This window comes from Nannobrachium achirus, assembly GCF_963921795.1.
Source record: "Nannobrachium achirus genome assembly, chromosome: 23".
Lineage (NCBI taxonomy): Eukaryota > Metazoa > Chordata > Actinopteri > Myctophiformes > Myctophidae > Nannobrachium > Nannobrachium achirus.
Genome location: NC_137830.1, coordinates 36,513,929 through 36,537,345, shown reverse-complemented (window position 1 = coordinate 36,537,345; position 23,417 = coordinate 36,513,929). Strand labels below are relative to the sequence as shown.

The following is a 23,417-nucleotide window of genomic DNA, read 5'->3' as shown; positions in this document are numbered from 1 at the left end:
TTCTTTTTTAAATTGTGACGCAGCTCTCCCTGACATACAATGTCACTTAGAGCAGTGCTTCTCAAAACATTTGGGGTTTCAGTACCCCATTTTGCTGATTGCTGATTACCCCCTTTAATCGACAACATTTTGATAAAAAAAATACTGACATAAAAAGTCCAGTTTTATGTCAATACGTTGAAAATAAAAGTAGCCTATTGTTTTCTATTCTGTAACAGCTGTGCTAGTCAAAATTCTGTAGTACCCCTGCGTATCCCCATTTGAGAAACACTAATGTAGAGTATGTGTGTATACACAATGCTGTACCTCCTCCCACTGTATATATGTTCCCAATTTTCAACTGTTTTTATTTTATTTGTGACACTTGCTTTGGCAATGTAAACGTATGTTTTCTCATGCCAATAAAGCTCCTTTGAATTGAAAAAAAAAAAAAAAAAAAATGAATTGTATACTATACACTAGACTCTAGAGTGACCTAGAATGAAGTGAGTCTTACCGGACAGGAAGAGAGAGTGACAGAGCATCTCCTGTTGTCTGCTGTTGATGCAGTGAAGGAAGCACCCCGATACACACACCAACATGTAGAACCCTGTAAAACACACACTCTGTCTGTCAGGGGGGTTGTGTGTGTGTGTGTGTGTGTGTGTGTGTGTGTGTGTGTGTGTGTGTGTGTGTGTGTGTGTGTGTGTGTTTGTGTGTGTGTGTACAAACCCATGGGGATAAAGACAGGATGAAGTTGGTGGTGTGTCTCTGTCTGATGGGGGCTGTTGTTGTTCAGAGCTACTCTGAAGGTCTTACTGCAACCTGCGCACGGACACACACACACACACACACACACACACACACACACACACACACACACACACACACACACACACACACACACACACACACACACACACACACACACACACACACACACACACACACACACACACACATTTCCTGACCACTCCTCACATTGACTGTTGAGCTCTGCAATGAACCGTATGACTGGACAAATGGATATCTACAATCAAACAATGTGAGCTTGTAAACCAACTATTTTGGGTGCTTGACACCCGCATACAATAGCATGCGTAGCTATATTAGAACTAGGGATGCCCCGATCAGGGTTTTTTTGCTCCCGATCCGATACAGATCAAATATTATTGCTTCCGATTCGATCCCGATCTTTCCTGATCTGATCTTTTGGCAAGGCATTAAGAAAAAAAAATTCTATTCATTCTATCACGTAGTGCAGCACTGAATCAACAAATTAAAAACAAAGCTTATGAGTAGTGTATAGTGATATAGGCCTACTAGTGCAGTGTTTCTCAATCATTGTGCAGCGGACCTTTGGTGTGGCCTATGAAATTTGGCAGTGAAGTCACGATTTAAGGACTTTTAAAACCTGTTTAATACCTCAAAAAATAAAATAAAATAGACCATTACAGCATAAAAAATAATCAACAAACTATATAAAAACTGGTAAAACATTGGCCATTTTTAAAGTTGAAACAAAATAAGTTAATAACCAATTAACCAGTCTGCTTGAAAAGTATGCAGTAGCAGCTAGTTGACAGTGCAGAGAGACATAATTGCCTTCCTTTGATCCATTAACAAGGGGCCAATTACTACTTATTGGCATCAGCTGCCAGCTGGACACAGAGTCTTGACACAATCACCTTCCCTCTGCAGTGCTCTGTCTGTCTCATTTCTCCAAAAGCCCTTGAATATGATTGAAAATGATTAAGGATTACTGTGATTATGGTAAGCTTACATTTCGTATCGCATTCACCTTACCTGTAACTTTCAGTACTCCCAGAAAATATGTTTTTTTTTTTTTTTTCGATATTTTTTTCCCGATCTCCGATCTTATAAAAATGACCATATCGGCGGCCGATCCGATCACGTGATCGGGCAACACTAATTAGAACCAAGTATAAATCAGGCATAACTCTAACCCCAACCTAACTCTAAATGCCTAGAACTAAACCCAACCCCTAAACCCAACCTTTAAATTATACCTAATCCTAAACCCATCCTCTAAACCTAACCTCAATGCCTAATCCTAAACAGCAAACAATTGTTTTTCTTATTTCTAATGTCTACTCCAAATCATTTTTAACCATAAAACCACCATTTATCTTATTTTGAGGACCGGGAAAACTGTCCTCACAAAGTTTCCCAAATTCTTCTATACTTACACGCACCCATGCATGCACATGCATGCTTGCCTACCTTTGTGAACCAGGACAATGGTGTAGGTTAGCTCCTGGTTGTCATTTGGAGGCTGGCTGTAGCACACACACATACTTCCTGTAAACAACCACAAGAGGGTGCCGTTACCTACCTACATCATTTTTTTTTTCTGGTTCAGTGGCTCATACAAAATGGGTCCATTTGGTTCCATTTGTACACTCTCAGAGTTACAGAACTGTAAGGGTCCATTTGAAACCCCCTCAAGGAACCCGGAGGGTCTGGACCCCACTTAGTTTGGTTCTGGTTTCATATTTCCTTCACTCAATAAAGTTTAATTGGCCCTGACAGTCATCCATGTACAGTATTTTAGATCACTTAGTTCAGTTAGTGTTTATTGAAAATAAAGGGGTAAACAAACATCAGTGAATAATTATTAGGCATTGTAGTGCCAACATTAATCAAGACAAATAAAACGAATCAAGAAATGTAATAATTATAAAGACCTTTTTTCTTTTCTTTAGGCATTCTTTTCAAATCGTTTTTGATTTAGTTTGAATTATTTTCATAGAAATCGGTTTGAAAACAGAAAAGACATTATGTGTGAGTTCTGTGCACTGTGAGAGAATGATTCTTTGCTGTCCAACTATGCCAATAGAGGGTATGCATGTGACATCACTGTTGCTGGAAGTTATATGGGAATGCCTACTGAGTGGCAAAAAACGAATTTCTGCCATTGACAGCCCATACATCCAAACAAAAAAGTCCTATCCGATTGTATTAAACAAAGTTAACTCACCAACATTGTGGCTGTACTGAAAGCTTGAATTATCCTCTTTCTATCTGCAAAGTTTTTGTTTCATAAAAATCCACCATAGGCATGTTATGAGCTACTTTCTGTCAAGACATTCTGTGCAGGTTTTAGTTTTTCCAAGTGTCAGAGTTTGGAAGCACTCGTTTTCTACAACACAACATCCTGCTGCCTCCTGCATTATGTGCAATTTAGAAACAGGTGGTATGCAGGGCCGTTGAATGATTTGCAACTAGCACTTCCAAACTCCAATGCTCCATGCTGCTCAATGTTTTGCCACTCAGTCTAGATTAGGGGGGTGGGTCCCAGTGGACGTGCATACCCTCTATTCATTTCTTTTTTTAGTGCTGGCAAACATAATTGAGAAAAACAGCCACAACGTACAGTATGACATCACATATGATTGGGACCCTTTGTGTGTTTACAGTAAAACAAATAATGTTATTCATATTTAACATGCCTTCTATTTCCTCATCACATGAATTTTCAATTGTCTTTCCTGCTAAAAAGCTCATGAGTCCACCCTAAAAAGGCAAGTCTGTCTTTAAATAAGCAAATGAACACCTCACTTGGTGCTGTTGACAAACTCACTAGCTTCTTTTTTACGCTAAATCTTGTTTAGCAACTGATTCAGCTCATATCATATATATCATATTGTCATTTATGTAGCACACCTACAGCTGTTATTTCATTAAGGCAAAACCTTTTGGTATTTAAAAATGTGGTTGATCAAGATGATTATGTGATTCCATCGTATCTCATTTGTATTGTTATTTAATTTAGCATTTTTACATCATGACTTTCACTTACTCTCTTGTTTTCAGGCACAGGCAGAGGGAAAAATATGAGATAAATGAAAAATGGTATTATTATTATTATGAAGGCTTTGTCTGTGTGACTATATATTGTATGTAAATGTATGCGTGCGTGCGTGTGTGCATTACCTATAGTGTTAGTAAACACCTCCATCCTAAGCAGCTCATGCTCTGCTCTTTCCTGGTGGTAATGATCAAAGCCCACATTCACAAACCTAGTAAACAAACACATGTATACCATTTTTGATTGATTCAATACTTTGTTAGTCAGAAATGTAAACCGCACGTGGTACAGTCAGACATTAACTCATTGAGTGCCAGCCTATCACCACTAGAGGGCGCCCAGTGACCAGAGAATAATAGAGATATGCTGGTAATGCATGCCCAAGCCCTGGAGCCATGACTTGGCTGAACACTTTCCTTTGTGCATGTACAGGAAGAGGATGAAGTTAGCTTGAAGTTAGCTATTGGCTACCAAGCATTTTAGAAGCCTTATTTTCGTCAACTTAGCCATGATTAAACCTTGCACACCTCATGCATGGGAAAAAAACAGAGAAGAATGAGCTCTAAAAAATCCAATGCAATCCTGGATTGCATTGGAGTGGATTTGTGCAGTTTGTTCACAGCTTTCAAACAAAAAAATCCAATTGGAAATCCGTTCAGGCATTCTTGAGATAATCGCCATTATGTTTTACATGTAATGTAAACAAAAATGGCTGCCCTGTATGTTAGATGGGGTTGTATGGGGGTGGAACATGCAAAATCGCGATTGAAATCATGTTCACCAGATTTGATGGGGTCCAAAAAAAAAAAAAAAAAAAATCAATTTTTTTTTTTTCAATTTTTTTTTTTTTTTTTTTTTTTTTTTTTTTAAAAGCCGAACTTGTTCGGGATCGGCACTCTACGATACGCTAATAAAGCCGAACTAGTTCGGGATTGGCACTCAAAGAGTTAAGTCCAAAAGGATAACACATTGTCGATATTTTTCAGATTTACAAAAACACCAGATACTGTATAGCTTGTAGATCTGTTATCCAACATATAAATGGATAAAGTTGTTAACATAGCACCACAAATTATTGTGGTGCTATGTTAACTACTTTTGCTGGGGACCCCCAAAAGGACCCCTGGGGGTCCCCGGACCCCAAATTGGGAACCAATGGTCTATGCTACAGCTAATTGTCTCACCTCATTGAAGGGAAGGGATTTGGGGGCAGCTCCAATGTCAGCTCAAACTGTTAAAACAACACAAATTTACTCACAGGAAAAATGAATATTTTAAAAACATTTTCACTTTTCTAAAACAATGCGATGAACGTATTCAGTAAAAGAAACGTGATAAATGTGTCATAAAATAAAAATGTGTCAAACAATGGATGTCTTACCACGGTCTCACAGTTGTGGGTGGGGTAGAACTGGACCGCTCGAAGCACATATTTGTCCTGTAGGTTCACATAATGATAATAATATAGGTTCACATTATCATAAATAATACCACAATATTTCACTTTACGGTTCATTATCACACATAATATCCCATTATTTCATTTTATAGTTCAAATAAATAATTACTACACATCAGTACCGTGTTGCAATATAATGTATGTTCTGTATATCAATGGTTCTCAATGACCCACAATATAATATGTACTGTATTTGGCCACGGACCCCCATCTGAAAGGATATTGTGCCAGGGACCCCATACCATATATTTTCCCAATTGTTTCAAGATGTTTTTAGAAAATAGCTGATCTACAAGCAAACAGTGGGCCTACAAGTTGCGAGCTTGTAGATCAGCTATTTTCAAATAACCAAATCATTGTAGGGTTAAACTGTACCACTGTAAAATGGATATTCGATGCTACTGTATATTAAAGGAATAATTCACCCTAAAAATGACTCACCCCATGAAGCCTTGAATTCATGGACATTTTTAAAGTTTTTGTCGCATTCCTAAGCCAATTAAATTGTGGAGCCTCAATGGAGGAATCTCCATGAACGTTCCATGGGGAGAGTAATCCATAGAAACAAAGTCATTTTGTTTATCATTTACCATTTAACACGGCTTCCTAATTAACACACTTGGTGCCAAACACGAGTTTCCCCGAGTTTGTAATAGGCCTTGCCAAATTATAGTTTTTGGTTGTTTTTTTTTGGTGGCTGTGAGGATATTGTGTGAGTGTGTACCTGTGTTACCTTTTGTGTGAGGTAGTACAGTCTTTGCGTGCGTCCATCCCACTGCACCCAGCTGATGTCTTCTGCTACTCTGTCCACTGCTTTGGACAAACGGTCTGGATTCACCATTACCTGGTTTTCATCACACACACACACACACACACACACAGTTAAAAGCTGCGGTGGAATCTGGATGAAAAAATAAATAAATACATTTTCCACTCAGAACAAGAACATGGGGAATTACTTTACTTTATTTGTTTAGAAGCCTTACCACTCTGTAGCCCTCCTGTTTAGTCAGCATAACATGGTACTGATCCACATCTAAAACGCACACACGCACACGCACACACACACACACACACACACACACACACACACACACACACACACACACACACACAAACCAGAGTTTGGCGGCAGCTAAATACATTTTATACAAAAACCTTAATTCAACAGGACTGTTTTGTTTTTTGTTTTTTTTATGAATACATTTTATTTTGTTCTATCTGTATGGTATGTTAATACAATATAAATGTATACAATTGGGGTAGTTGTGTCTCCCCGCTCTTATATTGAGACGTTTAGATCGTCTCAAAGGTAACGTCTCATCTAGACACAGGATCTGACAAACACATTTGTCAGCTCCTGCAGGCAGGCTCCGTTAGATCAATGGTAAACATTTCAGCAGGAAACAGGGTTCTAATCCGGGTTAGGAGAGGAAAGTTACACAGTGCAGGGAGAAAGAGACGAGAAAAGAGACTCACATCCATCCTCAGCTAGCAGCAGCAGATGACTCTCCATCACTGTGATCTTGTCTGTCTCTGGGTAGAGAAACTAGGAAACCAAACAGTGCAACACTAGTCAGTATCTGAATGAATGCTTTGTCCATGTTTACTATGTTTTAATGGTTTCTTAAAAAAAAAGGAAAAGGAAAAGAATTACCATGTTTGGCATCAACACATGCCATTGCCTTTTTGCAGCGTTCATCAAATATAAACATAGTTTTTAGACCGGTAACCAATTTATTTTTAGATTTTCATTAAAAACATTACTTAACTTTTAAAAGACATTAGAATTTTCCTCCAGGGACTTTTTTGGCTATAATTCTCAAATCAATCATTAATCATTAATTCTCAAATCACCCATTAACTCATGAACAGCTCCATCTGGTGTAAAAAAACTATTGAATCACGGTATGAAACACGTGTGACATGAGAGAATGAGAAGGACGCTATGAGCCATTTCACTGGTGAAATGTCAAACACTTCTCACACTGTGTCTACAGATGCAGAGAGGGCTGAAGTAAAACCCGTGACCTGCCGCTAAAGACAGTAAAAAATAAATTGAACCGTGAGCAGGGAAGGTGCACAACGGAAATGTCAACCAGTTTATAGATTGCGATGGGGACTAAATTGTATTGTACACACACACACACACACACACACACACACACACACACACACACACACACACACACACACACACACACACACACACACACACACACACACACACACACACACACACACACACACACACACACACACACACACACACACACACAGTGTCAGGAGTGCTGATGCTGAAGCATGATGTTCGGGCGCTGGGAAGAGGACTGCACCAGGGCGTCTTAACCATAGAAATACAGATCACGTGGATTAACCCATTTAGAACGGGTACACATCATTGTGTATCATTATTTTATGCTTTAACTATTGAAAAATAGCAGATATACAAGCTCACAGATCTGCTATTTTTGAAAAATCGTGAAAATTAGAATTTTGACCCAATTCTATACGTGTCTTTTGAATCCTTCTATACGGTTTTTTGAAAAACCTTTGTTTCTATGTCAGCAATCTGGCCAGCCATCGTCAAAGAAAATGTCCTTTTCACTTAACTGGAGCTCAGTTAGTCTGTTCTTGAGAGACTACTATGTCAGTGGTTCTCAAACCTTTACATGTGAAGGACCCCCAAAATTATATTTATTTGGCCACGGACACCCATCTCAAAATATTTAGTTCCAGGGACCCCCCAGAAGCAAAATTTGAGTTACAAACGTTCGCTTTGAAAATACATATATTCAAAGATTTGCACACATTTTCACAACTTTTTCAAAACAACTCAAGCAACTCAACAAAACTGGGAAAGTCCAGCCTTTCAGTTTTCCGTTGTTACTGGTCGATAGCGGTCCTGACCCGCTGCCAAAAACCTGCCGATAAGCTCCCGGTTCGGCAAATGACGCTTATCGACGCACATCGGCGGAAAATCTGTGCGGTTAAAAGTTGCCTTAACACACACACACACACACACAAACAATACCTGCACTTTGACCCTGCAGTCTACTGCCTTCAGGACTCTGGTGTTGTTGATGGGATAAATCTCTATGAGGAGAGTCAGACATTTTGATACTACAGGGTAAGAGAGAGAGAGAGAGAAATGGACAGACGGAGTGATAAATAAACGGTGGTAGAGATAATTAAACATGCTACATGAAGGGACAGTGGTTAACATCAACTGAAAAATCTGGCAAAAATATCTAAGGTACTGGTTTATATTAAAAACTGAACAGTAAACATGCGTCTCACACTGTAACTCTCTCAGAGAGTGAGTCAGTGTGTGTGTGTGTGTGTGTGTGTGTGTGTGTGTGTGTGTGTGCGTGCGTGCGTGCGTGCGTGCGTGCGTGCGTGCGTGCGTGCGTGCGTGCGTGCGTGCGTGCGTGCGTGCGTGCGTGCGTGCGTGCGTGCGCGCGCGTGTGCGTGAGTGCGAGTGTCTGTGTGTGTGTGTGTGTGTGTGTGTGTGTGTGAGTGAGTGAGTGAGTGAGTGAGTGTGTCACCTGGTTTGAAACGCTCTTCTGCACCAGTTCTCTGTGCCAGACTGACGGCTGAAAGACAACATGGAAACCAACAGTAATGTTGTCTCATATCAAATAGGATATGTTATACTATATATAAAAAAAAAGAAAAGGCTATTCTACAGTACTTTTGTCTTGCCCTGTAACCCAGTGGTGTGTTCTAGTTTTTTTTCATACAATAACAAGTCCCTGCATGTGCAAGACATGCGCGCATATAGGCTATGGGCTCATGTGTGGTCAATGGACGAAATGGTTAGTAGACAGTATATGCTTAATTTCTGCACGGTATACTACGTAACACACCAGCCCATAGGGCAGGAGCCTATCTCCTGTTTCCTTAGCGTGAGTACACCCGCTGGACACGACACTAGTATGTCACAGGGACTTACCCCCAATCCGACCCTTGATGCTGAGTGCCAAGCAAGGAGGCATTTTTAGAGTCTTTGGTATGACCCCGCCAGGGATCGAACCCCAATCCCAGTCTGAGGGTGGATACTCTAACCACAAGACCACTGAGCTGTACCCTGTAACTTAACTGCTGTGCTGTCTTTGGTGACCTAATTTCCCTTACCAGATCAATAAAAGTTGTATTTCACCTTATCTTATAGTCAACTGCAGTATTTAGCTTTGTCATTATGCTTGAAGTTTACTTACTAATTTGCTTGGGAGGATAATTTATTATTAAAACCGGATCCACTCTCCCCAACGTGATCTAGTACAGTGGTTCTCAAAGGGGTCCTGGAGGGGGTTACAGGTGGTCCCCAGCTAATGATTGGTAACGGTGAGTGTACGAATACAAATATATATCCATTTGGGGGCCCTTTGACATGAAAAAGTTTGAGAACCACTGCAATAAGCAAGTGAAGACCACAGACAAGGGTACGCTGTCTTCTGGCACAGATATGGCACTTTCAAATTTGACACAAACCGCGTGGACCAGATGGTTTCAGGTTAGGCCACTTTCTCACTGAACTGTTAAAAAAGCCTGTTGAAAAGTAGCTGGATTACAGAGACCTGTGAGTAAATGTCTGAACTCACCTAGTAGAGTCTCCTCCTTGTTAACAGAGCAGCTGCTCACACACACCTGCTTGTCAAATGTATACAGGAGCTGTAGGGGAGCACACACACACACACATGTCAAATGTATACAGGAGCTGTAGGGGAGCACGTCAACCTACAAGCTCTCAACAGATCACAAGTTGTGAGTTTGTAGATCTGCTTTTTTCTGTGCATGACTCATATACCAAAGTATGAGTCAGGAAGTTACCCCTACAACTGAAACCTACCCCCAAAAAACCTGAATAATTTCAATTATTTTTGTGAACAATTCTAAAAATATTTAACCATAAAGCAACCATTTCTCAGGAAAATGGACCTCACAATGTCTACGCCGTATTTCTCAAATTCTACTACCTGTGGGGACATTTGGCTCTAATACTAGCCTGATTTCAGACTCAGCTCAGAGAGTGGGCGGGTATATGGGCTGCAACCAGGCTACCCTAATACAGAAGTACTATTCACACATGATATGAGTTAAAAATAATAATAATAATCTCAATGTAAACTAGGGCTGTGAAAATTTGCCAAAAATAGCATTCGAATATTCGCCCGAAAATCCACCGTTGATTCGAATAAATTCGAATATTCGAAAATATCGAATAATTCGAAGCATTCGCAATTCGAAGCTGTTTATTCTAATCTTTTTTTTTTTTTTTTTTAAGAAACCTTTTTCTTTAATTATTTATTTCATTTGCATTGTTATATTGCTGTTGGTGTACTGACATATTAACTTGTTTATTATTGTGATATTTATATTATATATTGTGTTATCTGCTTATTGTAAATCGCTTTGGATTAAAAGCATCTGCTAAATGCCTAAACTGTAAACTGTAGACAGTCGCGGTCGTGCAGCCAGGTCCGCGTTGGTCAGGGACGTGCCGTGCAAAGAATGCTATAGAGGCAGGGGCTGACATTTCTAAAAGGGCATTTTGGTGGACAATTCTCTCTTAAACGGGCAGGGGCTCAAGCCCCGTTTGATGTCTGTGTGCACGTGCCTGGCAGCATCGCATCGTCGTTGCGAAGCGTCACAGCAGCAGCCTGTGATGGAGTTGGAACAGCCACGACATGAAACGAGCAATTATAATCACACCTGTAGCCTGAAAGCCTAGATATGGACACGAAAAAGTTATGAATTGTATTCATAACTCATATTCAACCAAATGGACCCTTTGTGTTAGGACCGGTTGAATGTACCCTTCCCCCCATCACTGACTAACCAACTTTCTCCAAAGGAAGGCTAGGTACTCCAGGGTGAAACCAAACACCCCTTGCCCAACTGTCAGGACTGTGTTTTATTGCTCTCTGGTATGAGCTCATCTTGATAACAGCATCCTGCATCCTACTTGCAGGCTCCTCATGCACAACAGTATTGCAACTCACAGAGACAATGAAGCCATGGAATGTGAGGATAAATGCTTGATGCAATGACATTCCATAACATGAACATATGTGTTGTATTCTAACACGATGTACATCAACTATGCATTGATTTTAACATGTACGAATATGTATTTCTTTGGTTATCTAACTTTTTAACCCATCTGCCCTCTGAACGATATAAAACAATGATGCTTGATACCTCCACGTGTCTAAAATAATGATGATTACAAATATCTGGTCAAATGTAGGAAATCACGTTTCCTCAGAATGTTGATAGGAGTTTTAATTTGACTTCATTTAAGAACAGGGAGGTGACAGAGATCTTTGCTCCAAACTCCTCCTCATGCAGGCCTAACAGAGAGGCCACACCTCTGGACTTTAAAAGACCATTTCCTGGTTCTCTCTCTCTCTTGCAAAAACATCACTGAACAGAAAACAACAGGACAGTAGGGCTAAAGACTACTCAGCCACCGGGGGCTGCCATGCCCTGGTGAACACAACTCTCTCTTCCAAAAATGCTCCTGAACAAATAACAACAGCACAGGAGATCTCAAGACCACTCAGCTGACAGGGGACTCTGTCCCCTGGTCTCTCGCAACATAGAGTCCTGCCGGACTCATCATCAGGACTGCCAGTCCGTGGGATTGAGGCACGCTATCTCTCCCACTCCGACGACGACATCAACCAGATACCCAGACAGTGAGATTTGGAGCGTGCGAGCTCTCTCCCCCTCCAGCGGTGAAGACAACAGACGTGGGTGACCACCACTCAACAGCAGCAGGATCTCCTGCTCCTGAGCAAGCGCCTCCTCCAGCCAGCGGGGGGTGCCTCTCCATCCTGCTCTGCACACGCTCCACTTCCTGTGGATCTCCAAGATGGCTGCCTCCATTCAGGCCGCATGTGCAGACCGCATGGCGACGACGCCCAGCAAACATGGCCGACCTAGCGCATGCTAGCAAACAGCTAGCTCCCTCTCCTCTCCTACTCCCACACACGTGATGCAAACGGACCTTCAGCAGGCAAGGCAAAGTTTTTACATGTGTTCAATGGCAACTAAGATAGAGTAGGGTTAGATATTGAATGTTTAATGATCTTTTATTGATTTCATTTCTTTTATTTCTTTTCTTTTGGTGAATGTTTGATATATATGTTTTTGGGGAAACACTTTGCAAAAGTGAACACTGTACAGTAGTCTGCCATCTATTTTGTACAGTTTGACAGGTTTTGAAATACTATGCCTACTACTTCCCTTGGAACCTATTATCTATCTTTTGCTTGAAGAATCAGACATAGTTATGCTAGTCTGAATGTACATTTTATGATTTTTATAATAAATCACTTTTTCATATTTTAGCGAAACAGTGTGGACATTGACGTTCTTTCTGTGTGTTTTGAATCGATGTGATTGGTACTGGAATCTTAAATGCTTAGGCATTCTATTAAAAGGTAATTTGTCATTTTTAGTAAATATTCATATTTTACAGTATGTATGCACAGTAATGAACATTTATTGCAACTCTGCCAAGAACTCACGCTTGTAAACAATAGCGTGATAGAAAAATTATGTTTCATAATTATTTTATGAAATATTATTTTTAATATTACGATATATATTAATACTGTATCCATATTCAGTATTCATATGTGCACTACACACCAATGGAGTATGTTTTGGTTTGAACCAAATTAGGCAGTCTACAAGAGTGTGACGGAGTTTTACCGTTACCGTGGCTGCGTGCGGGGAGAATGACTCGTGAGAGAAGAAATCCATGCTTTGTGTTTTTCGTTGGAGAAGTCTCGTTGTCCGGCTTCCCGTCACTACCAAATGAGTCGCACGTTTCAGCTTGACTCGTTAATCATTCTGAATCAACGTATTAAGTTTAAAAGCACTGAGTGTGCAGTGAACTGCGAGGCGAGTGCATCTCTCCACTCCGTCGGAAAGGAGAGAGCCTTCCCTGCGGAGCGGACGACGGCCAGTGACAGTGTGAAGGGAAAGTTAAAAGCAGCTGGAGGTTTATTCTTCGCCGTATGACGGTGTTGCTAAATAGGCACCCTTAATGTACAAGCCCACAACGTATTGGATCAGCGACGCATTGTGGACCTGTAGATCAGCCCACTTTTGCAGCAGCGAATGGAGACTTCTGCCTTGCGAGACCAGCCACCTTTTAACGTTCCATGCGCCCAGAATCTCGCGAGAAGTGCGGTAGATTTGTTTTAATTAAATATAAATTAATTCGAAGCTCAATTTTTTACTTTCGAATATTCTTTTATTGTTAACATTCGAACGAATATTCGAATAAAGAATATTCTTTCACACCCCTAATGTAAACAAGCCACGGCTTTCATGAGCTTATACTTTTAGTTGACCTTGTACCAGTGAACTGTACTGTCATGAAACTGTACCTTTTCCTATGCAAACAACTAATAAATACTTCAATCAATCAATCAAAAAGAAAAGAAAATAGCCGACCTACAATCTCAAAACGCCTCACACTGCCTGTGAAGCGTTGTGAACTTGTAGATTGGCTATTTTCGGCAAGAGGATTGGTGTAGAGCAGTGATACTCAAACTCTGGCGCAATTTTGACTGGCCCACCAGCTAAATGTCCTCAAAGTCACGCATCCAACAAACTTTAAACTGAGCAGATTGGACCTTGCGTTTCAGAGATAATGGCTAAAACATCTTGAAAGCGGCGATTTGTTTTTGTTTTTTTACCAGTGGCTCTGCCCAATAGAGTAGCATACCCAAAACGTCATTGTCGGCCTGATGCAAATCAAATGAAAGAGAGATGTACTGTAGCTCTACTTACAGTAACAACTGCATCATTAGCCATTGGTAACTAAACAGTCTGGGTAATCTATTTTAAGTAGATTGTTTGATTTGATTTGATTTTCCTTAGCCATAACTAACTATCTACATTTATTTTCTGTAAAACTAACTAACTATAAATCGAATCGTCACCCTAGGTATCGAAATCAAATCGAATCGAGTAAGTGAATAGTTCCACCCCTAATTTCTACATGGTGGTATTGATACTTTTACTTAAAGTGATACTTAAAGGAGTCATCCAGACCAAAACACATATAGGGTTAAATCTGTCTTTTATCATACCCCTTTATACCTGCTTTAGTCGATTTTTTTCATAGCTGCCCCTGTTGCTAGATTTCGGCTGCCCCTGTTGCTAGATTTTGCGGGCCCTCTCATAACTAATTGATTCTATAACAGATTCTATACAATTTTTGCCAGACCCAGGGGGTCGGCCTACATAAGGCTTTGTCGGTCTGTCGGTCTGTCGGTCGGTCGGTCGGTCCCTCTTTTCCTCAGTGTCCCTCTTTTCCTCAGTGTGCCTGTGTTTGCCTCTGACTGCTCATCTGCCCCTCCCTTCCCTTGCTCGGCTGATTGCCTTGAGTGCCGTCACCTGTACGGGACCAGCTGAGTTGAGTTGGCTGACGAGCTGCTGAGACTATAAATTCCTGTGTGTTCATGTGTTAGTTCAGTGCTGCAAAACATTTGCCCCACAGCCATACTAGTGAAAACAGCCCATCTACAAGCTCACAAACATTTCCAGCTGCTCAGCCTATAAAATCCTGTGTGTTCATGTGTTAGTTCAGTGCCATACTAGTCAAAACAGCCGATCTACAAGCTCACTACGCTTTGTTGCTGAGACTATAAAATCCTGTGTGTTCATGTGTTAGTTCAGTGCCATACTAGTGAAAACAGCCGATCTACAAGCTCACTACACTTTTTTGCTGAGACTATAAAATCCTGTGTGTTCATGTGTTAGTTCAGTGCCATACTAGTTTTCATTGCGGGTCTGGCACAACCAGGTGACCTGGTCTAGTTACCCCTAGAACTGCTTGTTTTAAAATTCGGTTTATAAATTGTCGCATTTTCTCCTCCTCGCACAGTTATTTTTAGTTTAGTTTAGTTTAGTTTATTTGATCACTCACATTTTTACAAGTCATACATCCACTTAGTCATTGTTACATGTGGTCAAAAGGAATAGGCTGAAGCTGAAAGCTTGTAGAAGCCTATCCTACTTATTCAATGAGTAAAATACAGTGATTAGTTATAGGAATGTTTGAAATTCAAGGATACATCGGCCTCATAGCAGATATGAGAATGGAAAATTAAAAATTAAAAAATAAATGGAAAATTAAGAAAAGGGAAAAAACATGTTGGAAGAATTTCCATATACATCAACACTAGCAATTCAGGAATCAGAATATGTTATAAGAGTATACGATTTTACCTTCTGGTGATAATGAAATAAATGAATAGATGAATAATCTACTTTTTTTCTCAAAAAAATGTAATTACATAAATGGAGATAAAGGAAACATGATAAAAGGATAAGGGTAATAATAATAATAATAATAATAACTGAAAAGGAAACATGATAGAATGAATGTACTTTTTTTTTTTTTTTTTTTTTTACTTACATAATAATTTAAAGTGTTTAGGATTTAAGCATACATCAGCCTAATAGCAGGTAAGAGTAAATTAAGAAAAGAAAAGAGAAACAAACAGACTAATAATATGGGTAATAATAGTAATCATAATAATAATCATATTCGTGTACACTGTAGGGAGCTAAAATGGAAAAAACTATGGCTCGTGGACCAACCGGTGACTTTGTACACGACTTCGTACATTTCCCATAGATTCTATGGGACTTGACCACTTGCTCCTGCCCTTCGTGTACACGGTCTGTGCCGTCTATAGTTTCTTACTGGGGGGCAGCAGAGAGCCATATGTACACAGGCCCTAGGTGGTGTCCACGACCAGTAGTTTTACATGAACCCTCAGAGGGACACTGTGGGCTTATCAAGTGGTCCGTGGTGGTTCTCAAAGTGAGGTCGGGGGACCCTCAGAGGGACACTGTGGGCTTATCCATACCTTGGCTACAGGGGGGAAATAATTAAATGTACTTTTCATCGTGCCTGTTGCTAAGGTATGGCAACATGATTGGTGTCTTGCAAGACACCAGTCATGTTGCCATACCTTAGCCTTTCCTGAACTGACGCAGCTGTGAACATGTGTACACAGCCAGCATATTACTCAATGCCAAACTTTGCACACACACTCCTTGCCTGCCAATCCACAACCTCCACCCCTCCAGGGACCCCCAGGGCTTATCTCCCGATTAGGACACTTTCCAGCATAGTGACATGCAGAACAAACTGTCCATATAGTATGGTTTACATAAAAGTCAGTTGTCTTTCACACACACACACACACACACACACACACACACACACACACACACACACACACACACACATATATATATATACATATATATATATATATATATATATATATATATACATATATATATATATATATATATATATATATATATATATATATATATATATATATATATATTTCATTTATTTATTTCATAAATATTTTTCATCACAATTGGGTTTGTGGGGAGCCATCCCTGCTTCAAGCTGTCACAGCATGGCACCAACACTTCAAACTAGTTAAAAAACCCAATACAGCAGATCTACAAGCACCTCACAGATCTACAAGCACCTCGCACATGCCAGGGACAGAGTAGGTTGGCCTGTATAAGCCTTGCTGTCAACACACTATACTACACCACTCAGGCCACCAAGCCAGGTGTGGTCAATTAGTGCCTTCTTTTGATCAGTGGCTTCTGCTTGATGAGTGGCACCAGTCTGTCTTTGTTCCCTGGTCAGTCAAGTTCACTGGGAGAGAATGTTTCAGATCAGTGCAAGTGTATTTGTTTTCCATTTGGACTTACTGTGTTTTGTTGGTACAGTATGCGTGCGACTAACTAATATTTCTGATAATTCCAATTTGTTTGTTGTTTAATTAGCCGGATTGTGAATGCCCTGCATTTTTCTTTCATCTTTAGAACCACACGTGTGTAACAAAACAGAGTGGTGATCATTTGGTGTGGGTGAAGAGAAGAAAAACATTTCGTTAAAGGAGTAGTTCACCCCCAAAGTGACTTTTTTTCTATTGAACTCAAGTCTCCATGGCGTGAGTAATACATTGAAAAAATAAGTCATTTTGGGGGTGAACTACTCCTTGAATGTCAGTTTTGTGGTGTTTTGACTGGACACCCTGAGGATATTGCCAGATAGACAGACAGACAGACAGACAGACAGACAGACAGACAGACAGACAGACAGACAGAGAATTGTAGGCCTTGCATTTATTTGACTTGGTTCCAACAGATGGCGAAAATAGCTAATCTTCAAGCTCACAATGCCTCACTGTTTGGACAAAGAGTTGAGGCGTTACATTTTGTAAAACACGGCCTTGTGAAAATAGCAGATCTACATGCTCACAACACCTCACAACGCAGGGCGGCGTGAGCATGTAGATCTGATATTTTCACAATTTCTGCCCCTAATATTTAATTTATCATTTTAAAAGTATTAAAAAGTCCTTAAATTGTCTCTTTAGAAATGTGCAGATAGCCTCTGTATACTGTTGAGTGGAAAAACAATGTTTCACATTAAGCTAAACATTTGGGACCACCCAAGATCATTTGGAGACCCCTCTAGGGGTCCCATAGTTGAACCACTGACTTATAAGGGGAGTATGGAGACCCCTCTAGGGGTCCCATAGTTGAACCACTGACTTATAAGGGGAGTATATGAGGCTGGATCCGTCTGGAACACTGCACTAGGCTCTCGCCAGCTCTGTAGCTCTCCACACTTGAACAGTTGTGTCCTTAAATTCAATTATAATAATTAACCCCTGTATATACGGGCAATAGTTTCACATGACTTTGTGTACACAGCCAATAGTTTTACATGAACATGTTCAGGCTTTAGTACTGTACTGTCTCGTGTAGCCCAACAGAGCCCATCACAGCACAACACGGCCCACCAGAGCCCAATACAGCCTACCAGAGCCCAATAGACTCCAGCAAACCTAAGTCCAGCCCAGTCCTGCCCAATAGGAGTATAGACCAGGGAAGGGGGGTAGTTAGATGACTGCACCAGACTCCACCAGGCTGCTCCATGCTCCAGCCAGCTCTGTAGATCCTGTGTACACGGCACTCCTAACTCGAAAGGTCAAGGAAAAGGGTCGTTTTAGGCGTCAAAACAGGCCCTTTGTCCTTAAAATGAATAAAAAAATCAAAAAAATATGTTTTGTTTCAGGCAGGACACACGTTTCATATTTGAAGCATGCCCGATCTGGTCCATGGCCGGTTCTCAAAGTGAGGTCGGGGGGCCCACAATGTCCCTCTGAGGGGACACGGCACAGATTGTGTACACGAAGGGCAGGAGCAAGTGTTCAAGTCCCATAGAATCTATGGGAAATGTACACAGGCGTTTACAAAGTCTCTGAGTGTCCCACCAGGCTGGAGCAGCCTGGTGTTGTCTGGTGCAGTCCTGTCTACCCTAGTCTGGCCTATTCAAGCCAGATCTGGACAGTAATGGCCTGGTGGAGTCATCTAACTACCCCCTTTCCCCGGTCTATACTCCTACTCGGCTGGGCTGGACTTAGGTTCTCATGACCCTTTACGATTGCGAAAAAGACACCGAAACCCGGATTTTTGTCCTTAAAATCAATAAAAAAATCTAAAAAAATCTGTTTGTTTTACGCAGGAAACACTTTTCATATTTGAAGGATGCCTGATCCGATGGAATGGGTTTCGTGTCTCTCCGACACTTTGAACCCTTTATGATTGCGAAAAAGACACGAAATTTGCACGCCACCAACACGATTACACATTCTTTCGGATAAAAGACACTTATTCTGACTTACTTTTTGACGCTGAATCCAACAAACCCGGTCTCGTGTCTCTACGACACTCCTAACTCGAAAGGTCAAGGAAAAAGCCACTGTGTACACAGGCAATAGTTTTACATGACTTTGTGTACACGGCCAATAGTTTTACATGAACATGTCTAGGCTTTAGTACTGTACTGCCTCGTATAGCCCAACAGAGCCCAGCACAGAACAGCACAGCCCACCAGAGCCCAATACAGCCCCCCAGAGCCCAACAGAGTCCAGCAAACCTAAGTCCAGCCCAGTCCTGCCGAGTAGGAGTATAGACCGGGGAAAGGGGGTAGTTAGATGACTCCACCAGGCCATTACTGTCCAGATCTGGCTTGAATAGGCCAGACCAGGGTAGACAGGACTGCACCAGACTCCACCAGGCTGCTCCAGCCAGCTCTGTAGATCCTTGCACATGCGATTAACCACTGTGTACACGGGCATTAGTTTTAAGTTTTACATGAACCCTCAGAGGGACACTGTGGGCTTATCAAGTGGTCCATGGCCGGTTCTCAAAGTGAGGTCGGGGGGCCCACAGTGTCCCTCTGAGGGGACACGGCACAGACCGTGTACACGAAGGGCAGGAGCAAGTGTTCAAGTCCCATAGAATCTATGGGAAATGTACACAGGCATGTACAAAGTCACCAGTAGTTTTACATGAACCCTCAGAGGGACACTGTGGGCTTATCAAGTGGTCCATGGTCGGTTCTCAAAGTGAGGTCGGGGACCCTCAGAGGGACACTGTGGGCTTATCAAGTGGTCCATGGTCGGTCCTCAAAGTGAGGTCGGGGGACCCTCAGAGGGACACTGTGGGCTTATCAAGTGGTCCATGGTCGGTCCTCAAAGTGAGGTCGGGGGACCCTCAGAGGGACACTGTGGGCTTATCAAGTGGTCCATGGTCGGTTCTCAAAGTGAGGTCGGGGGCCCACAGTGTCCCTCTGAGGGGACACGGCACAGACCGTGTACACAAAGGGCAGGAGCAAGTGTTCAAGTCCCATAGAATCTATGGGAAATGTACACAGGCGTGTACAAAGTCACCAGTAGTTTTACATGAACCCTCAGAGGGACACTGTGGGCTTATCAAGTGGTCCATGGTCGGTTCTCAAAGTGAGGTCGGGGGACCCTCAGAGGGACACTGTGGGCTTATCAAGTGGTCCATGGCCGGTTCTCAAAGTGAGGTCGGGGGGCCCACAATGTCCCTCTGAGGGGACACGGCACAGATTGTGTACACGAAGGGCAGGAGCAAGTGTTCAAGTCCCATAGAATCTATGGGAAATGTACACAGGCGTTTACAAAGTCTCTGAGTGTCCCACCAGGCTGGAGCAGCCTGGTGTTGTCTGGTGCAGTCCTGTCTACCCTAGTCTGGCCTATTCAAGCCAGATCTGGACAGTAATGGCCTGGTGGAGTCATCTAACTACCCCCTTTCCCCGGTCTATACTCCTACTCGGCTGGGCTGGACTTAGGTTTGCTGGACTCTGTTGGGCTCTGGGGGGCTGTATTGGGCTCTGGTGGGCTGTGCTGTTCTGTGCTGGGCTCTGTTGGGCTATACGAGGCAGTACAGTACTAAAGCCTAGACATGTTCATGTAAAACTATTGGCTGTGTACACAAAGTCATGTAAAACTATTGCCCGTATATACAGGGGTTAATTATTATAATTGAATTTAAGGACACAACTGTTCAAGTGTGGAGAGCTACAGAGCTGGCGAGAGCCTAGTGCAGTGTTCCAGACGGATCCAGCCTCATATACTCCCCTTATAAGTCAGTGGTTCAACTATGGGACCCCTAGAGGGGTCTCCATACTCCCCTTATAAGTCAGTGGTTCAACTATGGGACCCCTAGAGGGGTCTCCAAATGATCTTGGGTGGTCCCAAATGTTTAGCTTAATGTGAAACATTGTTTTTCCACTCAACAGTATACAGAGGCTATCTGCACATTTCTAAAGAGACAATTTAAGGACTTTTTAATACTTTTAAAATGATAAATTAAATATTAGGGGCAGAAATTGTGAAAATATCAGATCTACATGCTCACGCTGCCCTGCGTTGTGAGGTGTTGTGAGCATGTAGATCTGCTATTTTCACAAGGCCGTGTTTTACAAAATGTAACGCCTCAACTCTTTGTCCAAACAGTGAGGCATTGTGAGCTTGAAGATTAGCTATTTTCGCCATCTGTTGGAACCAAGTCAAATAAATGCAAGGCCTACAATTCTCTGTCTGTCTGTCTGTCTGTCTGTCTGTCTATCTATCTGGCAATATGTTCAGGGTGTCCAGTCAAAACACCACAAAACTGACATTCAAGGAGTAGTTCACCCCCAAAATGACTTATTTTTTCAATGTATTACTCACGCCATGGAGACTTGAGTTCAATAGAAAAAAAGTCACTTTGGGGGTGAACTACTCCTTTAATGAAATGTTTTTCTTCTCTTCACCCACACCAAATGATCACCACTCTGTTTTGTTACACACGTGTGGTTCTAAAGATGAAAGAAAAATGCAGGGCATTCACAATCCGGCTAATTAAACAACAAACAAATTGGAATTATCAGAAATATTAGTTAGTCGCACGCATACTGTACCAACAAAACACAGTAAGTCCAAATGGAAAACAAATACACTTGCACTGATCTGAAACATTCTCTCCCAGTGAACTTGACTGACCAGGGAACAAAGACAGACTGGTGCCACTCATCAAGCAGAAGCCACTGATCAAAAGAAGGCACTAATTGACCACACCTGGCTTGGTGGCCTGAGTGGTGTAGTATAGTGTGTTGACAGCAAGGCTTATGCAGGCCAACCTACTCTGTCCCTGGCATGTGCGAGGTGCTTGTAGATCTGTGAGGTGCTTGTAGATCTGCTGTATTGGGTTTTTTAACTAGTTTGAAGTGTTGGTGCCGTGCTGTGACAGCTTGAAGCAGGGATGGCTCCCCACAAACCCAATTGTGATGAAAAATATTTATGAAATAAATAAATGAAATATATATATATATATATATATATATATATATATATATATATGTGTATATATATATATATGTGTGTGTGTGTGTGTGTGTGTGTGTGTGTGTGTGTGTGTGTGTGTGTGTGTGTGTGTGTGAAAGACAACTGACTTTTATGTAAACCATACTATATGGACAGTTTGTTCTGCATGTCACTATGCTGGAAAGTGTCCTAATCGGGAGATAAGCCCTGGGGGTCCCTGGAGGGGTGGAGGTTGTGGATTGGCAGGCAAGGAGTGTGTGTGCAAAGTTTGGCATTGAGTAATATGCTGGCTGTGTACACATGTTCACAGCGGCGTCAGTTCAGGAAAGGCTAAGGTATGGCAACATGACTGGTGTCTTGCAAGACACCAATCATAGCTTGCCATACCCAATTGACGCCCCTGCATGTTCACCTCCAGTAGGTTGGGAAAGTAGCCTGCCACCCTGTGGAAATAGGCTTGAACTGCAAGATAGGACCCTAAAACAAATAAAATGGAATAAAAAAGCATCCGTAAGACGGATGGGCGAACAAGTGGTGTCCATACGTAGATGGGGTCCCAGAGGACATGTAGAGCCCACCCCCTTATTTTTCACGCCCCCAGGGAACACACAGCGGGGTTTGGAAATTTGTCGTGTACACCAGCCCTAGGACCTCGGCTTCGTGGACCGATTTAACGATAGGGGTAATAATAATAAGTGTAATAATAAATGGAGGTAGAGAAACATGATAGAGTGAATGTAGTTTTTTTTTCTAGGTTTGTGTCCATGATTACGCATTGTCCATGATATTTTCCAGGTTAATTCAGTTGTGGCCTCCCTTTTGTTACGCTTCAGTTCAAATATGGTTACAGTACGTGCACATCCACTTTGGCTAGGCAAAGCCTGTGTTTTGCATTCTTTATCTGAGTCAGTTTGACATTTTTCTGTAGTAGAGTTGGCAGTGTTTTGGCTACAGGGTTATCAAGCGGCATGTCCTTGAGACAAGGGATTTCTTGGTAATTCTGCTTCACTAATAAAAATGTCAGAGTTTCAGTGTCTCGTACAGAAGCAGCTATCTTGACGTTTTGCCAGGGTAGTCAAACAGCCTCCCTGGCAATTTCAGCATTCTTTTTTGTTAGATGTTCGTTGACATAAACATCCGAGCCTTTAAGCTTCATTCCTTGTATCAGGAGTTGATTCTTGTGTTTTCTGTTTGCGAATCTCAAGAGTATAACAGGGTTTGCTTTACGATCCTTGCTTGGGAGTGTGTAGCAAGCAGCGATATGATCCTGGTCCAACACAATCTCCTTAGATTTAAAGAAATCAATGACTTGCCTTTCAGTGGTTGCTTGTTCTTCTGGCGGGGTGCTGGGGCTATTGGCAGCAGCCCTGGTATAGGAGAATGGTTTAAC

At 41.7% G+C, this 23,417-nt stretch overlaps 1 protein-coding gene across 1 annotated transcript in view; it reads right to left on the bottom strand.

Annotated features, from left to right (window-relative positions):
• The window catches only part of gsap (gamma-secretase activating protein), a 123,192-nt gene that overhangs the window by 75,346 nt on the left and 24,429 nt on the right, over positions 1–23,417 (bottom strand). The window contains exons 4-15 of the mRNA XM_080753978.1: positions 9,875–9,944; positions 8,819–8,866; positions 8,305–8,393; positions 6,750–6,819; positions 6,257–6,306; positions 6,004–6,114; positions 5,193–5,249; positions 4,996–5,042; positions 3,937–4,022; positions 2,224–2,301; positions 712–804; positions 497–589 (exon numbers count right to left, since the gene is read on the bottom strand). Coding sequence (XP_080610104.1) covers positions 497–589; positions 712–804; positions 2,224–2,301; positions 3,937–4,022; positions 4,996–5,042; positions 5,193–5,249; positions 6,004–6,114; positions 6,257–6,306; positions 6,750–6,819; positions 8,305–8,393; positions 8,819–8,866; positions 9,875–9,944 — 892 coding nt within the window. The remainder of the gene's footprint in view (positions 1–496; positions 590–711; positions 805–2,223; positions 2,302–3,936; positions 4,023–4,995; positions 5,043–5,192; positions 5,250–6,003; positions 6,115–6,256; positions 6,307–6,749; positions 6,820–8,304; positions 8,394–8,818; positions 8,867–9,874; positions 9,945–23,417) is intronic.